This window comes from Excalfactoria chinensis, chromosome Z (genome assembly GCF_039878825.1).
Source record: "Excalfactoria chinensis isolate bCotChi1 chromosome Z, bCotChi1.hap2, whole genome shotgun sequence".
Lineage (NCBI taxonomy): Eukaryota > Metazoa > Chordata > Aves > Galliformes > Phasianidae > Excalfactoria > Excalfactoria chinensis.
The window spans coordinates 61,454,356-61,476,130 of NC_092857.1; the positions used below are offsets into that span (position 1 = coordinate 61,454,356).

Below are 21,775 nucleotides of genomic sequence, written 5' to 3' on the forward strand. Positions count from 1 at the left end.
TCCATTCACTGCAGTTTTGTACTTGGAGCAAGGAAAGATACTGAAATTATTTTTGGTAATATCTCTCTTGCTCTGCTTACATTTCAAAAACTGATGTCAGGCAACAGATCTATGTTTTATGCAGCACTATTCTTTTAATAATTAATACAACAAGAAAGCGCTGCAAGTAAATTTAGCCAGTGAACAGAGAGCCAATCTAGAGAATGGGGTCATGAAATGAAGAAAGAAAATTTAATTACATAAATTGTCACAGCCATTTAACTTTAATTACCTGTAAATATCAGAAAATTGAAAAGGGAAATTGAATACCTCAGTGTCATAAAGTAGCATTAATGCAATGGCACTGCTCTTTGGAATCTACTAATTACTTCTGCTCTTTCTGGTTTCTTTTTTTCCTATTAAATTTAAATAGTCCTTCCATGCAAGCAGAAAAAGAAGTGCAAGAAGCCCGTGAGAACTTTAGTGGTGCAGAAGGGAGTGTGTGAAAAAAGCTCAATCAAAACCAAAATCACTTCTTTTTCAAAAAGTGCTCATGCCTCACAATAGTGCAAAGCTTGCAATTGCTTCTGAGTTTTCCAGCACCAGAATATTTATATTTGTAGACATAAAATACAAGCAAAAAGTTTAACAACAGTTATGAAAGAAATGGCAGAGAAATAAATTAAAAGCAAAGCTTCTGCCCACAATTCAAGAGTGACAGTGGCATACATGACTGACGTCTGGCAAATTACTGAGACCTTTCAGTCATAAAGGAAATGTCACCATATTGAGGCAACAAATACATACTTATGAACAGAAAAATGTCAAAGAGGACAAATGTAATTCAAATTAACCTAAATGTCAGACGGACAGGCTCCTGTTGATTACTCATATCTCCACCTGCATAAAGTCTTGAGTTGAGGTAATTCTCCATCCTTGCTCACTGACCTCAGTCTTCTCAGAAAGCGGTTTCAGTTCAACCCTGCATAGAACACTTTCTTCCTTAGTAGCCAAGATATTCATTTAACGTTTAAGTTGTGATGAGATACTAACTAAAACATATCAACATTCAAACATATCAGAATATGTAACAGATTTCTTTATCACTGAAGTCATTCGAAGTTATCATCAAGAAGTGCACACCTTTAGCCATTACAGCTCATCAGCCAGCTTTTTCAAGGCTATACCCATCCTTAATGGAAAAAGAACAGAATGAAGTTCAGTTGCTTCTCAACTACGTGTGGTGCCAGTTTTGCACTGATGATTACAACACTGCTGCAAACAGAAGTGCTGGCCAAAGCCCCTTAAGATTCCATGTTCTACACCGGCTGACACTTTATCCTACCTACTATATACTTTACATTAAGCCAGATGGCTTTATTTTTATTTTACATCTAGCATTTATTATCTCTTTGCATCCCATCAGCTTCTCCAAGCAAGTAACTCCAGCAGCTACTGCTAAATGAGCAGCTGCAGAATAATGCCCAAAAGAACCAGTTTTCTTCCTTCCTTCCTGCTGTTCTTCCTATCTTCCTCCCTTCCTTCCTTCATTTCCTTCTTTCCTTCCTTCCTTTCTTTTTCAAAGGAGTAAGCGTTTTGTGCCAGCATGTTAGATGGAAAATTACTTGCCTTGCTAGTTCATCTAGCAAGTGCAGTTCGCTATGGACAGACTGAAGATTTAATGTGAGAAACAAGGCAAATTGCCTATAAATTCTTACAGCTGATCATGACATGAGAGGCATTGTGAAAGTCAAAACTCTGTAAACTTAGGCAGCTGTTTGTGAGCACAACTGAACAAGCAATTAAAAGACCATCAGCAGTTAATGGGGAAGAAACAGGAATGCTCAAATGCTGTGTAAATACTTTATCACAGTTTTCCAGACTGTAAAAAAATTGCCATGTTTCCCCAAAGCGGAGAATAAGAATCACAGAATGGCCTGGGTTGAAAAGGACCAGCAATGCTCATCCAGTTTCACCCCCCCTACCATGTGCATGGTCACCAACCAGCAGACCAGGCTGCCCAGAGCCACATCCAGCCTGGCCTTGAATGCCTGCAGGTATGGGGCATCCACAGCCTCCTTGGGCAAGCTGTTCCAGTGCGTCACCACCCTCTGAATGAAAAACTTCCTCCCAGTATCCAACTTAAACCTCCCTTCTCAGTTTAAAACCATTACCCGCTGTCCTATGACAAGAGTAACTAGTACAATACACTAAAATAAGGAGTTTCCTTTTTTAAATCATAGTTCTGTTTCACTGACTGCAGTTTAAGACAGCTAGCTCACTTTGATGATTCAAACCCCTTGGGCCATTTTAACAGGCAATATCTGAACAGTAAAGTGGCATCAGTGCCTCTAATTCACCAGTTTATGAGGTCAAAGATCATAACTTTCGGCCATAAGGAACACCTCAGGTAATACTTTCTTTTGAAGACAGTGAAGTTTTTTGAAGTACTGTGGTAGTAGAAATAACAAGCAGATGATATTATGGAGAAACTGAAGCATATTTTGTGGACACTGCCCATCTTATGCATGGAGTAAGTGCTATACAAACAGGGCAAAGACAACAAACTGCCCTGAAGGTCTTCATTTAAAACAACTGTTTTTCTGGAAGAAAAACAAACAAACAAACAAACTAACAAAAACCACAGCTTTTTGTAGATGTTAATAGTTTTAACAAATTTACAAATTTATAAAGCACCTCCTACCACAGGATTCCTAGGGTTTTGTATAAATATTTGCACCTGGAAATAAAATAAAAGCATTAAAATAAATTAAAAAAAAAAATAAATTAACTATTGGTAGGTCAGTTTTAGGTCAGTTCTTTCTACTTCATTTTATATTTCATTTCAAGACCATAAAGTTGTGTAACAATGAATACTTAATTCAGCTGGAAAAAATTAGGGAAATTGAGTTGATGAGAAAGTTTAATTACTCTGGAAGAATTCAGCTAGGGTGCTTGAACTAACAGACCATATCGTGTTGAAAGACATCATAAGAACCTCGGGTTGTCGGGTGGTTTTTTTGGTGTTGTTTAAATGAGTTGAAAGCACTTAAGCAAAACAGCATCTCCAGCAACAGAGCATCCCTAAACTCATCTTCTTTCCAAACATAAAAATAGAGCTAGAAACTTGGTCTTCTTTGAGAAAAACCTGCTGACTGCTTTGTGCGCAGAGCATTGATGATATGAAACAACATATCTTAAAGGGAGAACTTCATGCCATGTGGCTTGTCACCTATTACACTTGTCTCCTCAGATCCATTGTCACCCTGGTTGTCTGGAACAGTGACATAAACTCAGGAAGGCACTGTCCCATTTCACTCATGGGGAAGAGGCAATATGATGCTTCCCATGCATTTCTGAGCTTGTGGGAGTCCCCACAAGTTAAGGTTATGGATCAGAGACGAAGAACTAGAACCTGTGCATCAGGGACAGCAGGGCAGACCTTGTTGTGAGAAGGTTCCCTGTGCTGGGCACAGCTGTTCACAGACATCTACACAGGTCCTGCTTTGAGGCCATGGCATGGTGACCATGACCATCACTACCAGCAGACCAGGACAACTTAGTAAATCTGGGAAGTACAGCCAGCAGACCTTGTTGGAGTACCAGTGAGAGCTCAGTGCAAAGGGAAGTCAGCAGCTAGGAGTGCTGAAGCTGCGTGGCAACCTGTGATATTACAGACAGGAGGTTCTGTTGTCCCTGAAATATGCCCCTGTATACAGATGTCAAAGCTATTGTAATCCTTTCGGGTTTGGTGTTGCACAGAAGCAAGAGGTGGAGCTTCACTGAATACATGTACACACTGCTACCAAGCCCATTGTCACCCACTGGGAGGGTAGAATTTACAACATGTCTATTAAAGTTGTGACGATGGTAAAGGAGTTGAGCCATACGTATCTGCTCCAGCTGGACCTGCAGTGGACCTACTGCTAAGTCTGTTGGTCAAGCACACAGCACCTCTGGAACCAACTGCAGCAGTTTATAGCCAACCCTGGCCCTGCCCAACCCCTCACTAAGTGCTTAGTTGAAATGAAGGGTGTAGTGCATGGAAGGAAAGTGTGGACACTGCCCTAAGTCTTCATTTGATTTCTTCTGACTGATACTTGAGTCAGAAATTAGAAGTGTGCTGACAATAAATTAATTTGAAATTAACTTAAATGTTTCCCTAGCTTCCAACAACTCACAGATTTCACGGGCTCACGTGATTTCTCGGCATTCAATGATTTAATACTTGATGGCTTTTTCTTCCACTGTTTTGTCCGGCTGCATTCTGATCTTCCAACTCATACAAAACAACAGCAAAGAATTCAATATATTTGAAGATGTGTGAAGAATTATCATTTCTTCATCAGAGTTTCTGAGTTCCCGCTGCTTCTGACGGCTTTTAGTTCAGCTGTTAGCAGAGATGGTCACCAGTTGGTGCATATTTGCCTATTTTGCGTCACTCAACCATTCACAAAACTCTGCCAGTTGTCTTTACAGCCAAAAAGTCATGGGGCTTGCTTTGCCCCTCCTTATTAGCATCACACACTCCATACTTCAGTCACTCATTGGCTTTTTTTGAACCTCTTCTACATGTTCGCATTTCTTTTTGGCCTTTTTTTTTTCATTGAAGTGCTGTGTGGCTGAGAGAGATAGTGAGCATGAAAGCCAGAATTTCTGCAACTAAATTCAATTTTTCATTGTTTTTTGTTTGGGTTTTTTTTTGGCACTGAATTGAGGAATATTTGCATTGTGCATCACTTGTTTTATACATAGATGTGTATTTTATATATACACATATAAAATTATCACTTGTTTTACACACACACACACATATATACATACATATAAATGTAAATCGTCATTATTGTTATTCCTCTCCTCCCTTTCTGTCCTGGTTAGCAGTTTTATTTCAACATACAATTCTACTTTTTCCAGTTTTTCTCGCTCCAGAGTGAGTGAAAAGCTGTGCAGTGTTCAGCTGCCTACTGCTTAAGCCACAACAAGTAAGACATTAATTCCTCCTTCATCCCAGTTCTTAAAATCAACTATACAGCACCTTCATAGCTCAGCATTCTTAAGAAATAACTCTTTCTTTCTTTTAATTTTCTTCACTGGCTGTTTAAAAAACAGAAAAACAAGATAGCAGGTGACAGAAATACCCTGTTCATGTAGGTGAACAGGTTTTTTTTGCAGCCTTTTTTGGTGATTAAGTAGTAGAAGGTCAAATACTCTTTTTAGCCATCTGCTCCCACTATGCTCTGCTTATCTCCTCATTAACAGAAGCAGATTCACCCACCGTGTTCTATGACTGCTTCATACAATATACCAGCAGTCTAATTGAGCCAAACATGCTGGCTGTGCAAACCAGCTCATTCATCCCCCTGAACTAATTGCATCCACTGGCCCAAGCTAACGCAATACTTTTTTCTGCATAAGTTTTGCAAACCGCAGCAGCTGTTGCAAGAAAGCCTACAGTGCATAATTTAATGCTTCTGGACTCTCAGTGGTGACTATGCAGAACATCCTGGGCTAATGTGCTTCTCTAAAGGGTGCCAACTGATGGCATAAGAGACACAATCATTACAATCATCTAAAAGCTACAGAAGTCACCTTACACCATATGCCTCAAGTTCCTGTTACAAAGTTTTTTCAAGCTCATTATTTTGCATTAAAAAATACCAGATGAAAAGAATGATTCTGCAGCAAGACATAAATGTAGATATTTCTTATAAAGGTAATATGTTATAGCTGTTTCCTCCCAGGTGCTCTGGAAGAATAAGAGTCAAAATTTCTTCAGATATTCCTTTCAAAAAACAAAACAAAAAGAACCCAACACTTCTGACTAAATAACTTTTCACTGAAATTGTGAAATCACAAGAAATTGTGACCATCTCACTATCAAAAAAAGCCTTTTCTTTTGCTTTAACAGTTTGTATTTCATTTAAAGGTAACCTCCATAGGAATCAAATCACTTTAACATCTTCAGATCTACCTCACTCTCTTTCTACAATAACAAACATCCAAATTTCCAGATCCAATGACATTTTCATCACTATGGTCTTGCAAAACTGCATTACAAACATGGACTTGCAAAACATGAAACAAAAAAATATTCAGCAGAGAATCATTCACAGAATATTGAGACACAAATTAAAATGTACGTTTGCCCATGATTGACACCCTTTCTTTCCACCTAATTCCAGCATATTTCTTTAACTGAAGGTACAGCAAACTATCACAGTCTGAAAGCAGGAGGAACCACACGCTCAGAACAGGAGTCAGCAGGTATCAATCCACAACCCTGCATCACAGCCCAAGTTTGGACTTAATACTGTAAAAACCAGAACTGCATAAGCAAAGAAGAAAAAACATTCAAACTGCTAAACATAACCTTTAGGCTTTGATAAAAGAGATGAAAGTCAATTAGGTGACACTTCAACAGTGCACAGTTCTTTTTCCTGCTGGAAGCTGCACATGCGCTTCAGTTTCTAATATCATCACTAAAGGCTATGGACAGCTGAAAGTGATCTACGTAACTGCAAGTGTCAACTGGACTATAATGAAAAAAATAAGACCAAATAATGGTTTTAATTCTGGTATTTCATAACAACCAAACTAACCATCTGTTTCAAAACAGACTTAATCCATACATTAATTCATAATACTTGAAGAGTCATCATGCTCTTCGTTTGCAAAAGAATTTAAACTAAAACAAAAGTTGCTACGGTACCCCAGTAGGATAAGATAAAGCTTAAGAAAGAGCAGAATTTACATGGATACCATATTTACCCAGCGCTATAATTGCCAGTTTAAGCCAAATACTTCAGTTTTATACATAACACAGATCCTTTTTCAAGCCACTCCATTTACATTACGCATCTGTCACATTTTTTGCTCTGTTGGAGATTTCGATTTTGTGCTTAAAGAACTTTTCTTTTTTTTAACCATTATGAAAAAGTGGTTTGGCTGTAATCCTTCTGATTTTTTAGTGCTCAATGAATTCTGCTGGTTTATGCATGTCTGACTACTTTCTTTATATTCATTCAGTAAAGCTGGAATCTTAGCACAAGGAAAAAAATTCCCTGTACTGCGGCACAAAGCTGTTTAAGGAAAGTGTTTGAAAACTACTGTATTTCCAATACCTTTCAATCATGGAAATACGACATCGTCTTATGCCCTTATACATAAAAATGCTTAAATTAAAATGCTAAAGAACAGGAACTTAAAAACAAGATCATCAGACTGCTTCTTCACGTCACACATCTCAGAAACTCAGCAGTATTGTGAAACAGGAGTAACCTGTAGTCCAGTAAGAAATAACTTAGAAGCCACTCTCACCAATATAATAGAAGATAAATGACAAGGATATCAAGCAGAAGAAATAGTTGACTAAACAGAAAATCTACACACTTAAATGATCTGCCAAAATCGTTGGCTATGGACAAGCAGAGCTAGTAGTTACAGGGTGAAACAGTTCACATGACTGGGTGAATAAAACAACCCTTTAGAAAACATGTGATACACTTCTCCTCTCTCACATGCAGCCATTGATTGGAAGTTCTGTCAGCAATAAGGGCGTAAGAGAATGGAAGCAAAAAGGATGGCCACCTTAAACATCCAAGCTATACCGACAAGTAAGGGACACTAATCACGCTACAAATTAATATGAAAGATTCATTGTGGAATACGGGTCTTGAATTATAGTTCAACTGTAACCATCAGATCTTATTTTTCAAGATATTAATCTATTTCAGAGACTCATAGAAGCATATACTCTCTTGGGTTGGAAGGGACCATTAAAGGTCATCTAGTCCAACTCCACTACAAAGAACAGCAAGATCAAGGTTCTCAGAGCCTGAGAAAACCATATCCATTCTAAATCTCCCCTCTTTTAGGGGATTTCCCCTTGTCCTGTCACAACAGAGCCTGCTGAAGAGTCTGTCCCTTTCTTTCTTATAGCCTCCTTTTAGATACTGAAAGACTACTATCAGGCCTCCCTGGCTTTCTCTTCTCCAAGCTGAACAATCTCAACCCAGCCTGTCCTCATAGGGAAAACACTCTATCCCTGGAATCATGTTTGTGGTGCTCCTCTGGATGCACTCCAACAGATCCACATCTCTGCTGCACTGAGTACTCCATATCTGGACACAGTGCTCCAGGTGAGGCCTCACCAGCACAGAGCAGAAGGGCAGGATCAGCTCCCTTACCCTGCTGAACACGCTGCTTTTGATGCAGCTCAGAATACAGCTGGCCTTCTGGGCCATTAGGGACACATTGCTGGTTCATGCCCAGCTTGCCATCCACCAGGACCCCAAAGTCCTTTTTGGCTGTGCTCTATCTATTCCTCCACCAGAATATATTGACTGTGGCGGCTGCTGCAACCCAGGTGCAAGACTTTGCCCACAGCTTTGTTGAACCTCAGGCTGTTCTTTTTGGCCCACTGCTTGAGCCTGTCTAGGTCACTCTGAATAGCATTTCTCCCATCTGAAAAAAAATGAAAAATGAAAAGCAAAAGCACAGGAATAATTAGTGACATAAATAGGCTGTGAAACGTGTATTTTCAGGAATACTTTTTGAACTGTTAAACAGCCACTTTACAGCATTACGATTATTGATGTCTGACTCCTCTGGCACATTTGGTAGCTTCCAGCTACAGGGATTATGAACGAAAACACTTTTGAACTTAAAGGCAAGTCACGTATCAGTGATCAGGTATGCCAGCGTAAGACAAATGATCTGCAGAATTTGAAATGAATTGCAGTGAAATAAATTCCATAAAATCTATTCATAGAGCTGCAGTTAAATTGAAATACATTGAAATGAATCCCATAAGTTCCTAGCTGCAGATTCCGTCTTCTTCTGAAAGCCAAAACAATTGGACTAAGACCAAGAATCTACTCTTCCATTTCACTTACACTAATATAGCTTGATTGCTAAGAGCTTAAAAGCAATTCCCTTATTTGATAACAAACAGATTTCATCACCTAAAGTAAATTATTTATAACTTAAGTAGTTACAGTATTAGGTTGTTTTTCTTTTTTAATTAGCAGCATGCTGAAAAACAGTATTCCATTAATTTATTCAAACATTAGAATCAACGGGGGCTTGGATTTTTATAACTTTTCATATTGCCTCTCTTGCCCCAGAAGAGCTAGTTACATTTGCACTGATAAAAAGGTGATCCAACGATGAAATGTTTTCTGTTAGTAAAAATGTCAATATTAACCCTTTTTCACAATATACCTTTAATAACATTCCTGAAAGAAAGAGAGGAAAAAGGCTCAATTGGACAAATAGTCCTGTTCTAATGGAAGTACATAAAAAGGAAGAACAGTCTAACCCAGTGTGCAATATTCGAGTATACGATACACATTCCTCTAAGCGGCACTATAACAATGATTTACAGGAAGAAACATCTTGCAGACACTATGCAATCTACAAGAAACCAAGATAAGGACAAAATACTGCCTCCTGTAGAAAAACCACTCCTACAAGTGACTTCAGATATCCAAACTGAGCTAGCTGATGAATCAAATACTTCAGAACACTCACACAAGAATTCAGTTGAAAATCCTGCACTACACAGAAGTTGCTGCTGTGCATCTTTTTATTACAGAGAGCCAGAGGCCATTCAACTCTCCAGGTAATAGGTGCTCCATCTCACTATTTCTGTATCGGTACGAATGTGAGGTAGCTGGTAAGGAACAAAATCAAGTATCTTGTACAAACTTCTTGTATGTCTTGAACGAACAGAAAAGGAATCCTAAAGCAATGGCACCACTGACCTTCAGGCATCAATCTGAATTCCAAACAAATTCAAACCTATGGTATTACAGAGAAATTTCAGTCAAAGCAGAAACAAAGTTTGACCAGTTTCAGCATGCTCCATTGACAAGCACATGACAGAACTCATTAAAAAATAAAAATTAAAAAAAAAAAAAAGGTCATATTTCCTTTCAAAAACTTACAATCAATCAAACTACTAAAATTTTCAAGCTCCCAGATTTAGAAGTTCTTTATTATGAATGACGCACAGCATACAAAAACTACAAACAAGCATAATAGGAGCTTTTTGTAGAAAATCTATTTCTAAAATTCTATAATCTATTCCTAAATTTAGGTGTTTAACCCAGAGAAATCACTGTTATACAAAATGAAGTGCCACCTACTGTGTTCACATAGCATGAATATAAATGAGTTCAGTCTAATAATAGGAGAAATTCAATCCCCAATGTCAATGACTCAGTTAGACAAGATCTAAGTTTTACTTTCAAAACTTACATTCAAGAGTGCAGTGTTAAAGCCACAATCAGGTATCTCCTAAAAAAACAAGTGCTATACCTTTTATGAAAGCATCAAAAACAACGCATGTCCATTAATGTTATTACATTAAAATCAATGGTATTTTCATGTAGACAGGGAGAGCTGCAATAATTGCAAAAACACAGCATACAACATCAATAGTTTTTAATGCAGAGGAAAGCAAGTTTGTGAATACGACTGTGGGGCTTTCATAAGACTGTAAACTTCTACTTTCACCTTTTCTGTCAGCGCAATGCAAAATACTCAAAGTCAATTCAATTTTCTCATAAGCTCACATGTTTTTCATCATTCTCTTTATCAGCTAGTTCAATTGAAAAGGAAAAGATTCCCATTAATTTCCTTAACTACAATTCTACTTCTGAGATGGTCAGAATGTAAACATATATTATTACACACATATATTTAATTAACATATTATAACTTACCTGCCTGGGAAATCGGAAGAGAGAATTTTTGTAAAATATATCTTTAGCCTGGCTCCATGTTCCATCAATTATGATCATAACCGGTGGGCTAGAAGACATCGCAGTGACTTCTTCCAAATTGGTTGCTTCAGCTCCAGGATACAAAATAAGAGTACTGGGATTTCTGCATACGGCTGCTAGCTCAGGATACCTTCAATGCACACACAGAAGGAAACAATAATTACTGCAAGTGTCCATGACAAAATGTACTTCCAGATATTCTGTATTACTGAATCCTATTATTCTCTTCCAAAGTCCATCACTCAGATACTAATCTCTCTTTCCAACACTTCAAGAAAAACTATTGGAGTACTGTGTCCAGTTCTGGAACATGCAGCACGAGGACTTGGAGCTGTTGGAGAGGGTCCAGAGGAGGGCTACGAAGATGGTTAGAGGGTTGGAGCACCTCTCCTATGAGGACAGGTTGAGGAAGCTGAGGCTTTTCAGCCTAGAGAAGAGAAGGCTCCAAGGGGACCTTACAGCAGCCTTCCAGTATCTGAAGGGGGCCAACAGGAAAGCTGGGGAGGGACATTTTACAAGGGCAGGTAGCTGCAGGATGAGGGTAAATGGTTCTCATATTCAACCTTGCATATATAAGGAATAACAGCAATCCTGACTAATGTCTACAGGAAATTTTTGAGAATTTCACCATTTCAATTTTATTTATTTACTATTCCTATTGTTACTGTCCCAAAAATGTACACATTCTCTTCTTCCTTCTTTTAAACATAGCAATAGAATCAGAAATTCCAATCTATTTTCCATTAATACACACAGAAATTCCTTCAGTTTTTACAAGACACTACTGTAAGTTAGTTTATAAAATCTATGAGAAGCATTATTATTGAAGTATCACATTTGACATCTTCAAAAACACCTATAGACAGCAAAGGAGAATCTGAGAAAAAGCCAGTAAGAAAGACTGTATTTTACTTGTTTTAAAGATTAGGGAAAAAAGCAGTGTATAATAATGATTTTTGAGTTGATATATAGTAGATGCACTTCTGACCTGTGCGACCCATTCAGTCTCTGGAGACATATGTAAAAACAGATTTTTATCAGTATTTGGTTTCAACACAGTCGCACTGTGAAAAGAATATTCACTATAAAAATAGTAGCAATATTTACTTACAAAATAAGCAGTATAAGAAGTGTAAACAGCGACGGGAAATACACAAGATAAGTCTGTGGCAAACAGAATGATATGGAAATTTACCTGCCCATCATTTTTTTTAATCTAGCTTCCATTATCACTTCAGTTTAATGAAACATACACAAAATCACAGCCAAGAGGTATCTCAGTATGGGCTACATTGTACTCAAGGTTTAAACCTACAGAATTATTCACTAATTTAAGATGTTTGTTCTGCAAGCCCAAGCCCTCAGAAGTGCTAAGTACCTTAATTGAGGGTTGGGAGAGCTTTCCAAGAGTTAACAACTCCCAGGTAGTAAAAAAAAAACAACTTGGAAATGGGTGTTTAGCCTTGAAAGCAGGAGAAAATTCTCTTAATACTAATGCAAAACCATAACAATTCTGCAGCACTGCAAGTCAAGTTTTGCTTTTAAAGTTCAAAAGCTCTAAAAAGATGACGCTGTGAGAAACACAGAGAATTTAAGTCAGTGCATAGTTAAGTTTAAAAACTTATTCTTTCATGTAGGGTACGCTTGTTACATACTTTGACTTCCTTTTTAAGGATTTTCTTATTTTTCCCAACGAATTATTTAAAGATCGCATGTACATATCGTTTAGTACTAACATGAGAAATGAAAACACATCATAAACAGTACAAAATTACAGTAAAGAAACCAAAGTAATATAAATAAAGCATTTCAAAATGCTAACACAGAGAAATCCAAGACGATCAGGTTTGCAACCACCTGAGGAACCTGAACATCCACAAGTCTAAAGGTACTGGTGAGATGCACCCCAGAGTCCCTATGGAACTGTCTGATGTTGCCACCAAGACGCTCTTAATGGTATCTGAAAAGTTGTGGCAGTCAGATGAAGTCCCTGGTGACTGGAAAAAAGGCAACATCACACTTATTTTTAAGAACAGCCAAAAGAATGAACCTGGGAACCACTGACCTGTCAGTCTCACTTCTATGCCAGGCAACATCATGGAACAGATCTGCCTGGAAGCAATGCTAGGGCATGTGGAAAACAGTGAGGTGTTATGGGAGAACCAGCATGGCTTCACCAAGGGCAAATCCTCTTTAACCAACCTAGTGGTTTTCTATGATAGTGTAACTGCATCAGTAGACAAGCAAAGTGCCACTGATGTAATCTATCTGGACTTCAGCAAGGCCTCTTATACAGTAACCAAGAATATCCTTCTCTCCTAATTGGAAAGATGTGAATTTGATGGGTGGACTGTTCAGATGACAAAGAACTTGCTGCAGAATTGAATCCAGAGAGCGGTGGTCAATGGCTCAATGTCTGGATGGAAATCAGCAATATGTCCCCAAGGGTCAGTGCTGTTGTCAATACTGCTTAATATCTTTATTAATGTCATCCACAGTGGGGCTGAGTGCACCCTCAGCAAGTTTGTAGATGACACTCCAAGCTGTGGGGTGCAGTCAACATGCCTAAGGGACAGGATGTCATCCAGACAGACCTAAACAGGTTGGATAAAAGGAAAAATTATTTTACAGAGAGGGTGGTGAGGCATCAGAACAGGTTGCCTAGAGACTGGTGGATGCCCCATCCCTGGAGAGTTTCAAAGTGAGGCCGGACAGGGCTCTGAACAACCTGATCTAGCTGTAGGTGTCTCTGCTCACTGCAGGGGAGTTAGACTAGGTAATGTTTAAAGGTCGCTTTCAACTCTTAAGGATTCTATGATTCCCAAAAGCAAAAATGAACACCCAGTATAAAGCTCCTTAAGAAAACAACACAAGAGGAAAAGCAAACATTACATCTCAAGTCTGAGTCTTTGCAATACAATTCACAGGAAAACAACAGCTGTTGAAGCACTGGTATCTTCAAAAAGCCATCACTGACTTCAATGATCAACTGATTTCACGCTAGAATGACGATCAGCACATACCGAGAGCTATTTACAGCTATTTAGCTTTTATATTAACAGCTTCTCAGAAATATATGCAACCTTTTCCAGGTTATAGTTCACACAAACAGTACCTGCTGCCATCTGTCACACAGCAACAAAATGTAACAGAATACTGGTGGGAAGGTCAACCTCTACTTCTGTACCACCAACATCTGTCTCTGACATTTTGGTAAGGTAATAAAAGAAGAGGCATTACTTTCAGAGCAGGTCTCACACATATCAACAATATCAGTTTTCACAGCCTCTGCAAAAAAAAAATATACTTCTGATGCGTTTGCTTTGGTAAACACCGCAGTACGCTCTATTTAATTACACAGTATTCATGAAGTGCTGCTATACATTGTGGTGAGATTTTCTCTACTAGTGTCAAATGTTTGTAAAGGAAGCTTACAGGAAATAATTGCAAAAAATTAGCAATTTCACTGTAACGCTGAAATAGAGCTTTTGCTTAATGAGTTCTTTTGAAAATCTTATCCACACCCAAGGCACAACTGCTTTTTTCTACAAGAGCTTTGTCTTGCATGCTTAGATTTACAAAAACATGAAGTAAAAGCCCAGGAATTAGGTCTAATCTTCACAGAGCTTTATGTCTAAAAAAACCTGCATACAGTCCTACTTTAAAATACTGATTTCATGCTGATTTCATTTTGAATGCTATTCATTTATTACGATGTTTAACACTGATTTGAGACAAATACTACAGCTTATTAAAAACATAAGAGATAACTTCATTAAATGTTGATGTTTCTATTCACGATGACTCTAAAAATACTGAAGGATCTCAAGAGATAATAAAGGATATCTGCCAGCTTTGAAAGTCTCCTCAGAGCCACAACAGAAGTAGGTCAGCGCTATGCTACAAATGGAAATGCATTTTTGCAAATTCTTAGGAAGACACGTGCCTGATTCCAAGTGTTTGAAACTGGCAAAAGCTACGAGGAGTTAGTTGGGTAAGACTCACTGAAGTCTTAGCAGGCTCATAGCTACTTTTCCTGTGAACTCTTTACTTTGGGGTGGTATTTTTTGTTCTGGTTTGGTTTGGTTTTTGCTTCATTCGTTTTGGTTTTGCATTTAAATCTAAATTATTTAAATTCGAGAATATAATTTTGTAGTTCAAGTAGAACAGTAAATGTGGGGGAATGAAACCCAAAGGAAACACAGAGGTAAGATGGGAGCATGGGGAGTCAGGAAAATGATTAGCTGTGATTCCAAGATAAACTAGCTCAAGCTCTTGAAGACATAGCTGAGTTTAGGAGGAAGAATATCACACTGCAGCTGCTTACAGCCAGAAACTGGGTCTTCTTGCCTTTCTTGACATCTTTTGGTATACAGAACTTAACAGCTTTTACCACGACTTTATGTCTGCCATGAAGTCACAGAGCTTTGGCAGCACAGACGAAGAACAGGAATGTTTGTGCAGTTACAGAGAAGAGTGAGGGACCACATGATTGACAGCAAAGCCTTCTTTAAGAAGCATCTCCACAAACAAGTTTTCCTGCTAGCTTATTATTTCTGGAGCAATTCAGCAAGATAATTTCCTCCTATAATTATCACTTTCCACCGTGGTTCAGGACATCAATGTTTCCAGTACTTGGACATGATGATTAGCCTACAACCAGCAGACATCCATAAGGCAACGATAAGGCTGGGCATGGTGGGGTCCTCCACAATTAGCCCAGGAGGTTAGAACTGTAGAGGAAGAAAGGAGTACAGTGCAGTGGGGCTGCTGGCCAGTGTGGTAGACAAAGCTACATCATATTCCAACACCTTTTATCCTGGACATTTCTGTAGTAGTTCTGTAGAATCCTGTCTTAATGTGAAGCATAACTAACTTCAGAGAATTAATGGGGACTTAAATTGTATCTTCCACTTCAATCAGAAGAGTTAACAGGCTGATGGCAGATGCTTTGAAGCTACCAAATCTGAAGAAAATACCAGAAAGCTGAATTTCTAAACAAGAAATATTTCTCTTCCTACAGATCAGAGGTTGATTTTTTTAAAGAATTTGAAATCCCATCAATCAGGAGGGAAAAAAAAGAAATGCTGTTATAAATGAGAAAAAAATATTCAACAGCTGTTCCTCCCAAGCATTTTAAAGAGCCTGCAAAAGAAGGTAGGAACTCCTAGCAGAATGAAAATGAGAACTAGTTTCTCAAATTAGGAAAAGAACAAAGTGAGAGCATAAAAAGCATCTTGAAAACCTTCAGACAACTTGGAATTCCTTTTCTAATCATTTCTACATTGCTAAATCTACCAGGCACTCTCCAACACGTTTTCCAAACGAAGAACAACAAAATGAAAGCAAAACAATGTCAAATTAACAAAAAAGGGGTATTCACGGAGCCGGTGAACAGGAGTGACACAAAGCTTGAAGGCAGGATAAAATAAAGAGTTACTATTCGCACAGAACAAAGAAACACAAACTAAGAGGATGAAAGGCAAAGGATGAAAAAGAAACACAATGAGTACACTACTACACATGTCAAATCTGTATGAAGCATAAGAAGCCTAATAAATATGACTTACGAGACAGAGTACACTTACTCAGGTAAGAATGGCTACAAAAGTACAGCATATGTCTAAACAGGTAACGTCAAATTCAGGTAAAAAATAAAGAAGTTAATTTAAAGTAGAGGAAAAAAAAAAAATGCATTGGTCTGCATACCCATATACAGCGGCTTTCATTCCACATGTGTGTAACAGCAGCATCCTCAGCATCTTTCCAGCCCTGTTTTGACAACTTTACAGCTATATATAATAAATATCCAGTTCCAGTATTGGGTCTTTCATTTGATTTATTCCTAAACAGAGTGGTTTTAAGTAATGAAACTATGCTGGAGGAATACCTTGCATGTATGCATGAAGATACTCCATAAATTCACTGCTGTACTTTTTGTATTTCTATGTTACTAGCTTTTGAGATTTCATCTGCAGTTTGTGAAGTTTTGAATATGCTGAAATTCATGAGTAATTTTTATTATTATTTAAAGTTATGGCATTCCAATTAATTCCAGTCAATGTATTTCTATAATAATTAAAAATTAAACCAATCTGAAGATCATCCCTTCCTAAAAATATATCTAATTTTCTTTGTCTTAAATTTTCTTTGTCGTTCCATGTTAAACTGCTAATGAGAATTTCAAGAAGATGATGTGATATTGAAAACAAAAAAGGGTTTTAAGGTAATACTATGGTCTTTGAATTTTTAAGAGAAACATTTGCAGCACTTGCTTCTCATGGAAACCACCACTCAGCCTTACTTTTAACCTGCAACAGGCATTGCAGGCTCTGAAAAAAACCCCGGTAAGCAGAAGCATTCAGATATTTCACTTGTATCTGAAGTGTATCCAATCACTCTGTCATAAGAGATTTATATATTCTCATGACCATAATTGAGATAAATAATGTTTCATTATTCCTGGGACGCATGGTCTTGAGATGTTTAAATTAAACACTTTTATCTCATTATAATCCAGTCTTACTATCATAAACATCCTTATTACACTTCTATATTCATTTTTTTTTAAATTGTAATATCTGTAAGTAGCTGTAATTCAAGGAGATCTATTAAACACTGCCAGTGCCAAAGGCAAGCATTACAGATGAAACAAATAAACAAAAATCCAACACAGCCATTAGCTGCATAGAATAGCCATACCATAGAACATACACTAATATACTGTCAGTTGACAACCATCAAGATAATAGAAATTTCTGTATTTTCTTGTAATTTGGTCTCAAAGAAGAGACCTTACTCATTGCCGTATTCCTGCACTTGGAAGACTGCAAGAATACTGATCAACAGTAATTCACACAAGGAGGTTAAATCAATAAAAATAAAGTCTCTATAGTCTCTACACTAAGACACTGTCCTTCAGGATCAATACTGAAGAATAAGAGAAAAATAGAAAATTGATGTTTTCATAAATTATATGCTAATTTTTTTTTCAGGGTAAGTGGTATTTAGTTGCTAATATAATCTGGACTTGTTCATGCCGTTAATCAAATCATCAAATTGGTTTTCTAACTAGTGCTATCTACTTCTCTCACCTTAAAAAGATACTTTTCTATTTACCATTTCCCTTATTTCTGAAATGTTTTCAACTCTTGCTGCATTACACAGAAGCAGTATGGAAGATACGAAGATAATAACTAAAACATGAGTTTTGCTTTCATTTTTAATTAAAATGCACATATCTCAGTGTTTGCACCATCATGGTATTCACTACCCACATACAATATAAACAGTGCAAGAATAGAAAATCAACACATCCACATAAAAACCTTACTTTATGTTCCTGATATTTATTCAGCTACTTGAAGTATATTCAAACACTGAAAAGAAAACCATACCAATATAGAGGATAGAAACCTAATGAGAAGAAACTATTTCCTTCCTCCTTTCACTGGACCAAAATGACAGCTGAGTTTTTGTACAAACAATGCCTTTAATTGATGTAACACTCTTTGCGTTATAACAGAGGTGAATATTTGGACTTGATACCCCAGACCTAACAGTACCCACAACATGTACACTATGAGAATATGCTATTAATTGTCACTTCTGCTGTCCCATATGGTAACATTGGCAGATTACTTTTGACAACGAAAGGTAATGTCCTGTCAAGAAATTGAAAGCAGAGCCATCACCTTGGCAAGCTTTCCATTCGTGAACCTCAATACCAATTCCCTCAAACACTAAGCAGTTCTGTAAATGAAATGTTTGTAGCAAAACCAGGCAAACCACCCACCTCAATGCACACATAAAAAAACAGGTTTCCATATTCTACTGAGGGAGACCTTTTTGCTTTAGTTTGCATACAGTATCCTCTTCCTATCTATGGTTCACAACCTAAAACTTCCAGGTTAAACTTTATGATATATGTAGTTTCAAGTTTAAAAGTGAGAGAACTAGTATCTAGTTTTCCTGCAGAGAAAATGAATATTCTCAATTAACCAAAAGGGGGGGGGGAACCGAATTTGTATCACACAGACCAGTACCTGATATTACTAGACACTAGCCATAAACCAAATCAGTTCCCTTCTGCACAACAAGCACATATAGACTAAAGTCTAATCCTCTGTCAAGCAGTATGTGGGAACTAGTCAGAAAGGCAGCCAGAGAAACTGCAGTAATGCTAGCAGACTTTTCCAGGTGTTGCGCTGTCTCAATATGCCTTTTATATAACACAATCCAGCCACCCGTGAGCATTTGTAAATACCTTAATTTCCATAACAGGGTTTCTCACCTAGCCCTCCTCCACAAGGCTGTAAAACTTCTGGTAAGTATTTTTCTTTAACATCTCTGTTGCTTGTTAGCTATATTTTAGCATGTTAACCATATATACTTTAAAAGCCCTCACTTCTTCAAATCCTAGCCCACTGTATGACCAGTAAACAAAGCAGAAAACTGTACAGAGTATTCACAGCACAGCTTCTCAATACAGCAAAATATATCCAAGCAAATTTGGAACTAAAGCCCAGAAAGAAAAGCACATATTTTAAATGGCAGACACAATTAAAACAGTTAGAAATGCCACATTCCTTTAAACAAATGGCACCCACAAATGTTTCTCTACAAAGATTGCAAGTTTTGCATGAAGGAAGTAATGCATCTGTTTCTCATTTGTAACCTGGGTTAATGCAACTTACTTCACTATTCATAAGAAGAGTCCATGACAAATGATTTTCCAAACAAAACAAATGAAATATTACTAATGCTATATAACTTCTGCTTTTCATTCACTGTGCAAAAATAAAGTTCGGTTCAAATTGCATCCCTAATTCACAAAGTTTTTTTGCTGGGATTGGCCCAAAGGAATCATTCTGTGAAGGATAACAAGGACAGTTACATCATTATCACAAAGCAGGAGAGACACGGGCATTGGTCATTATGTTCATGTACTGCAGCCCATGTAGAGCCTGTGGTAGAGCAGGAAAAGAGGGTGAAAGAGGAAGGAGCAGCAGAGCAGAGCAGCTGTGTACTGACTGCCAAGATGAAGGCTTGCAGCATTCGAGGCAAACTAGCTAGAACATCTTTTATCCAAACTAGAGTGAGAAATCTGAAATTTGATATGGTCAAGTACAATTTCAGAAGTAAAGAGGCAATAAATTGAATTCTCTAACTGCATCTACTTGATTCAGATGAAGAAGAGAAGCAGAAAATCTAGTTTAGTAAACAGATGCATTGAAGCACGTGAAAAAAGCCTAGTAAAAAAGCCTACTTGAATGAAAAAAGAAATGTGTCTTATAAATAGCTTTTAATTATTTGATAAGTGGTAGGTCTTCATTATTTGATTCTGTAAGAGTATTTTTGTCAACAAGCATGAAAAATTACCACATCTACAGCACGTAATTAACAGAAACAGCTTTATAAAACTGACAGAGATAAGTCGTGTTTATCACTTTAACACTGCTTGAAGAGGCCTAATTCATTTCTGGCCAGAATTACTGCACTGTAGCAGAGCAAGCACCTATACAGTACAGAACATGTTGGAGATTTCTGCAGCTTGATGTCTGAGAGCAGTGTAAATAAACATGCAATTGCTCTTTCTCATAAACAACAAGGTGGTAGAGGCAGAGATCTTCGAACTGGTTTTCCTGTTAGCGATCATTCATTACAGCATACAATTTTATCACAGTGCACAGAATCTGCAAACTACAGAAGTGTGACTGTTTCCAGAGAGAGGTTTAAGAAGAGAAGGAGATCAGCATTTGAGTAAACAAATAAAAGAACAGGTCAAAATCACTCCTCCCAAAGTGTGACCAAGTATTAAATGAAATTCAAAAGCAGTAATAACAAGGCAGTTTACATATACGTTTTCTCTGTGCATGTGCAGGGTCTGAAATTTAGATCTGCTAACTTACTACTGAACATATTTCAGAGAGGAGACTTCAGGATTTGGTCTTTTCTTCAAGTGTGCCAGCATTCTGAACAAATAGGTAGCGTGGATTCATTTTATCTCCTTAATCATAGCTATCACACAACCTTACCACTCCACTTGCAGCCTGATAGTCTTTCCTTTCTGGAGTCCTCTCAGACCAAACATAACTCACAAGAAATGAGCTTCACCAAAATTCACATATATTTCGTCTTACTGCTAGTAGTTCCCAAGTCAGAATGTTGGGACATTGGAGAAACACCCTATGCCCTTTCTTATAGGCTACTTTTCATAAAATTCAGCAAAAAATAAAATAAAATAAAATAAAATAAAATAAAATAAAATAAAATAAAATAAAATAAAATAAAATAAAATAAAATAAAATAAAATAAAATAAAATAAAAATTCTAAGTGTCACCCTTTGAATACCACTTGATATTAAGGAGACATAACGTACAAAAACAATTTTGGCTAGTGAAGTAGAGGGAGAAAGGAAAGGATAGACATTCAGTGTTCCCACGATACTGTGACCCTGATTGGATCTGATTCAGGAAACACTCGTTGTTGCATATGTAATCACACATTAACATACTTAGAAAACCTCACACAAGATGCAGTAAAAAATCTACCTTGTAAATTAGCATTGCAAATACACACACAGTACAACTGCATTCACAAGCTGCAGGTATAAATTCTTAAGCAATATTTTACAGTATTCAAGCAATGAAAACTCTTACCATTTGAGATTAGACCTCAAAGAAACTGTAAAAACAAAACTGAAGTGAGCTAATCCCCTATCAAAGGATTAACAAACCTGATGCAAAATGGATTAAAGAAGGGAGTAAGAAACGTATAATAACAATAGAGATCACAAACACTGAATACTTTATCAGGAGCTTGACATAATTCTGTATGCACATATAAAATTTATGGCAAATTGATTTTTTAGGATGGATGAAGCAGAGGCTAATTACCTCTGCAATTGTTTCCAGGAAAAATTAAAACAAGTCTGAATAGATTTATGGAAAAAAATCTGAGAAATAATAAAAAAGAAACAGATGTCTTTGGGTAAAAGGAGGCG

General features: G+C 37.3%; 1 protein-coding gene across 1 annotated transcript in view; it reads right to left on the minus strand.

Moving 5' to 3' along the window:
- The window catches only part of DTWD2 (DTW domain containing 2), a 62,897-nt gene that overhangs the window by 15,331 nt on the left and 25,791 nt on the right, over positions 1-21,775 (minus strand). The window contains exon 4 of the mRNA XM_072359608.1: positions 10,710-10,899. Coding sequence (XP_072215709.1) covers positions 10,710-10,899 — 190 coding nt within the window. The remainder of the gene's footprint in view (positions 1-10,709; positions 10,900-21,775) is intronic.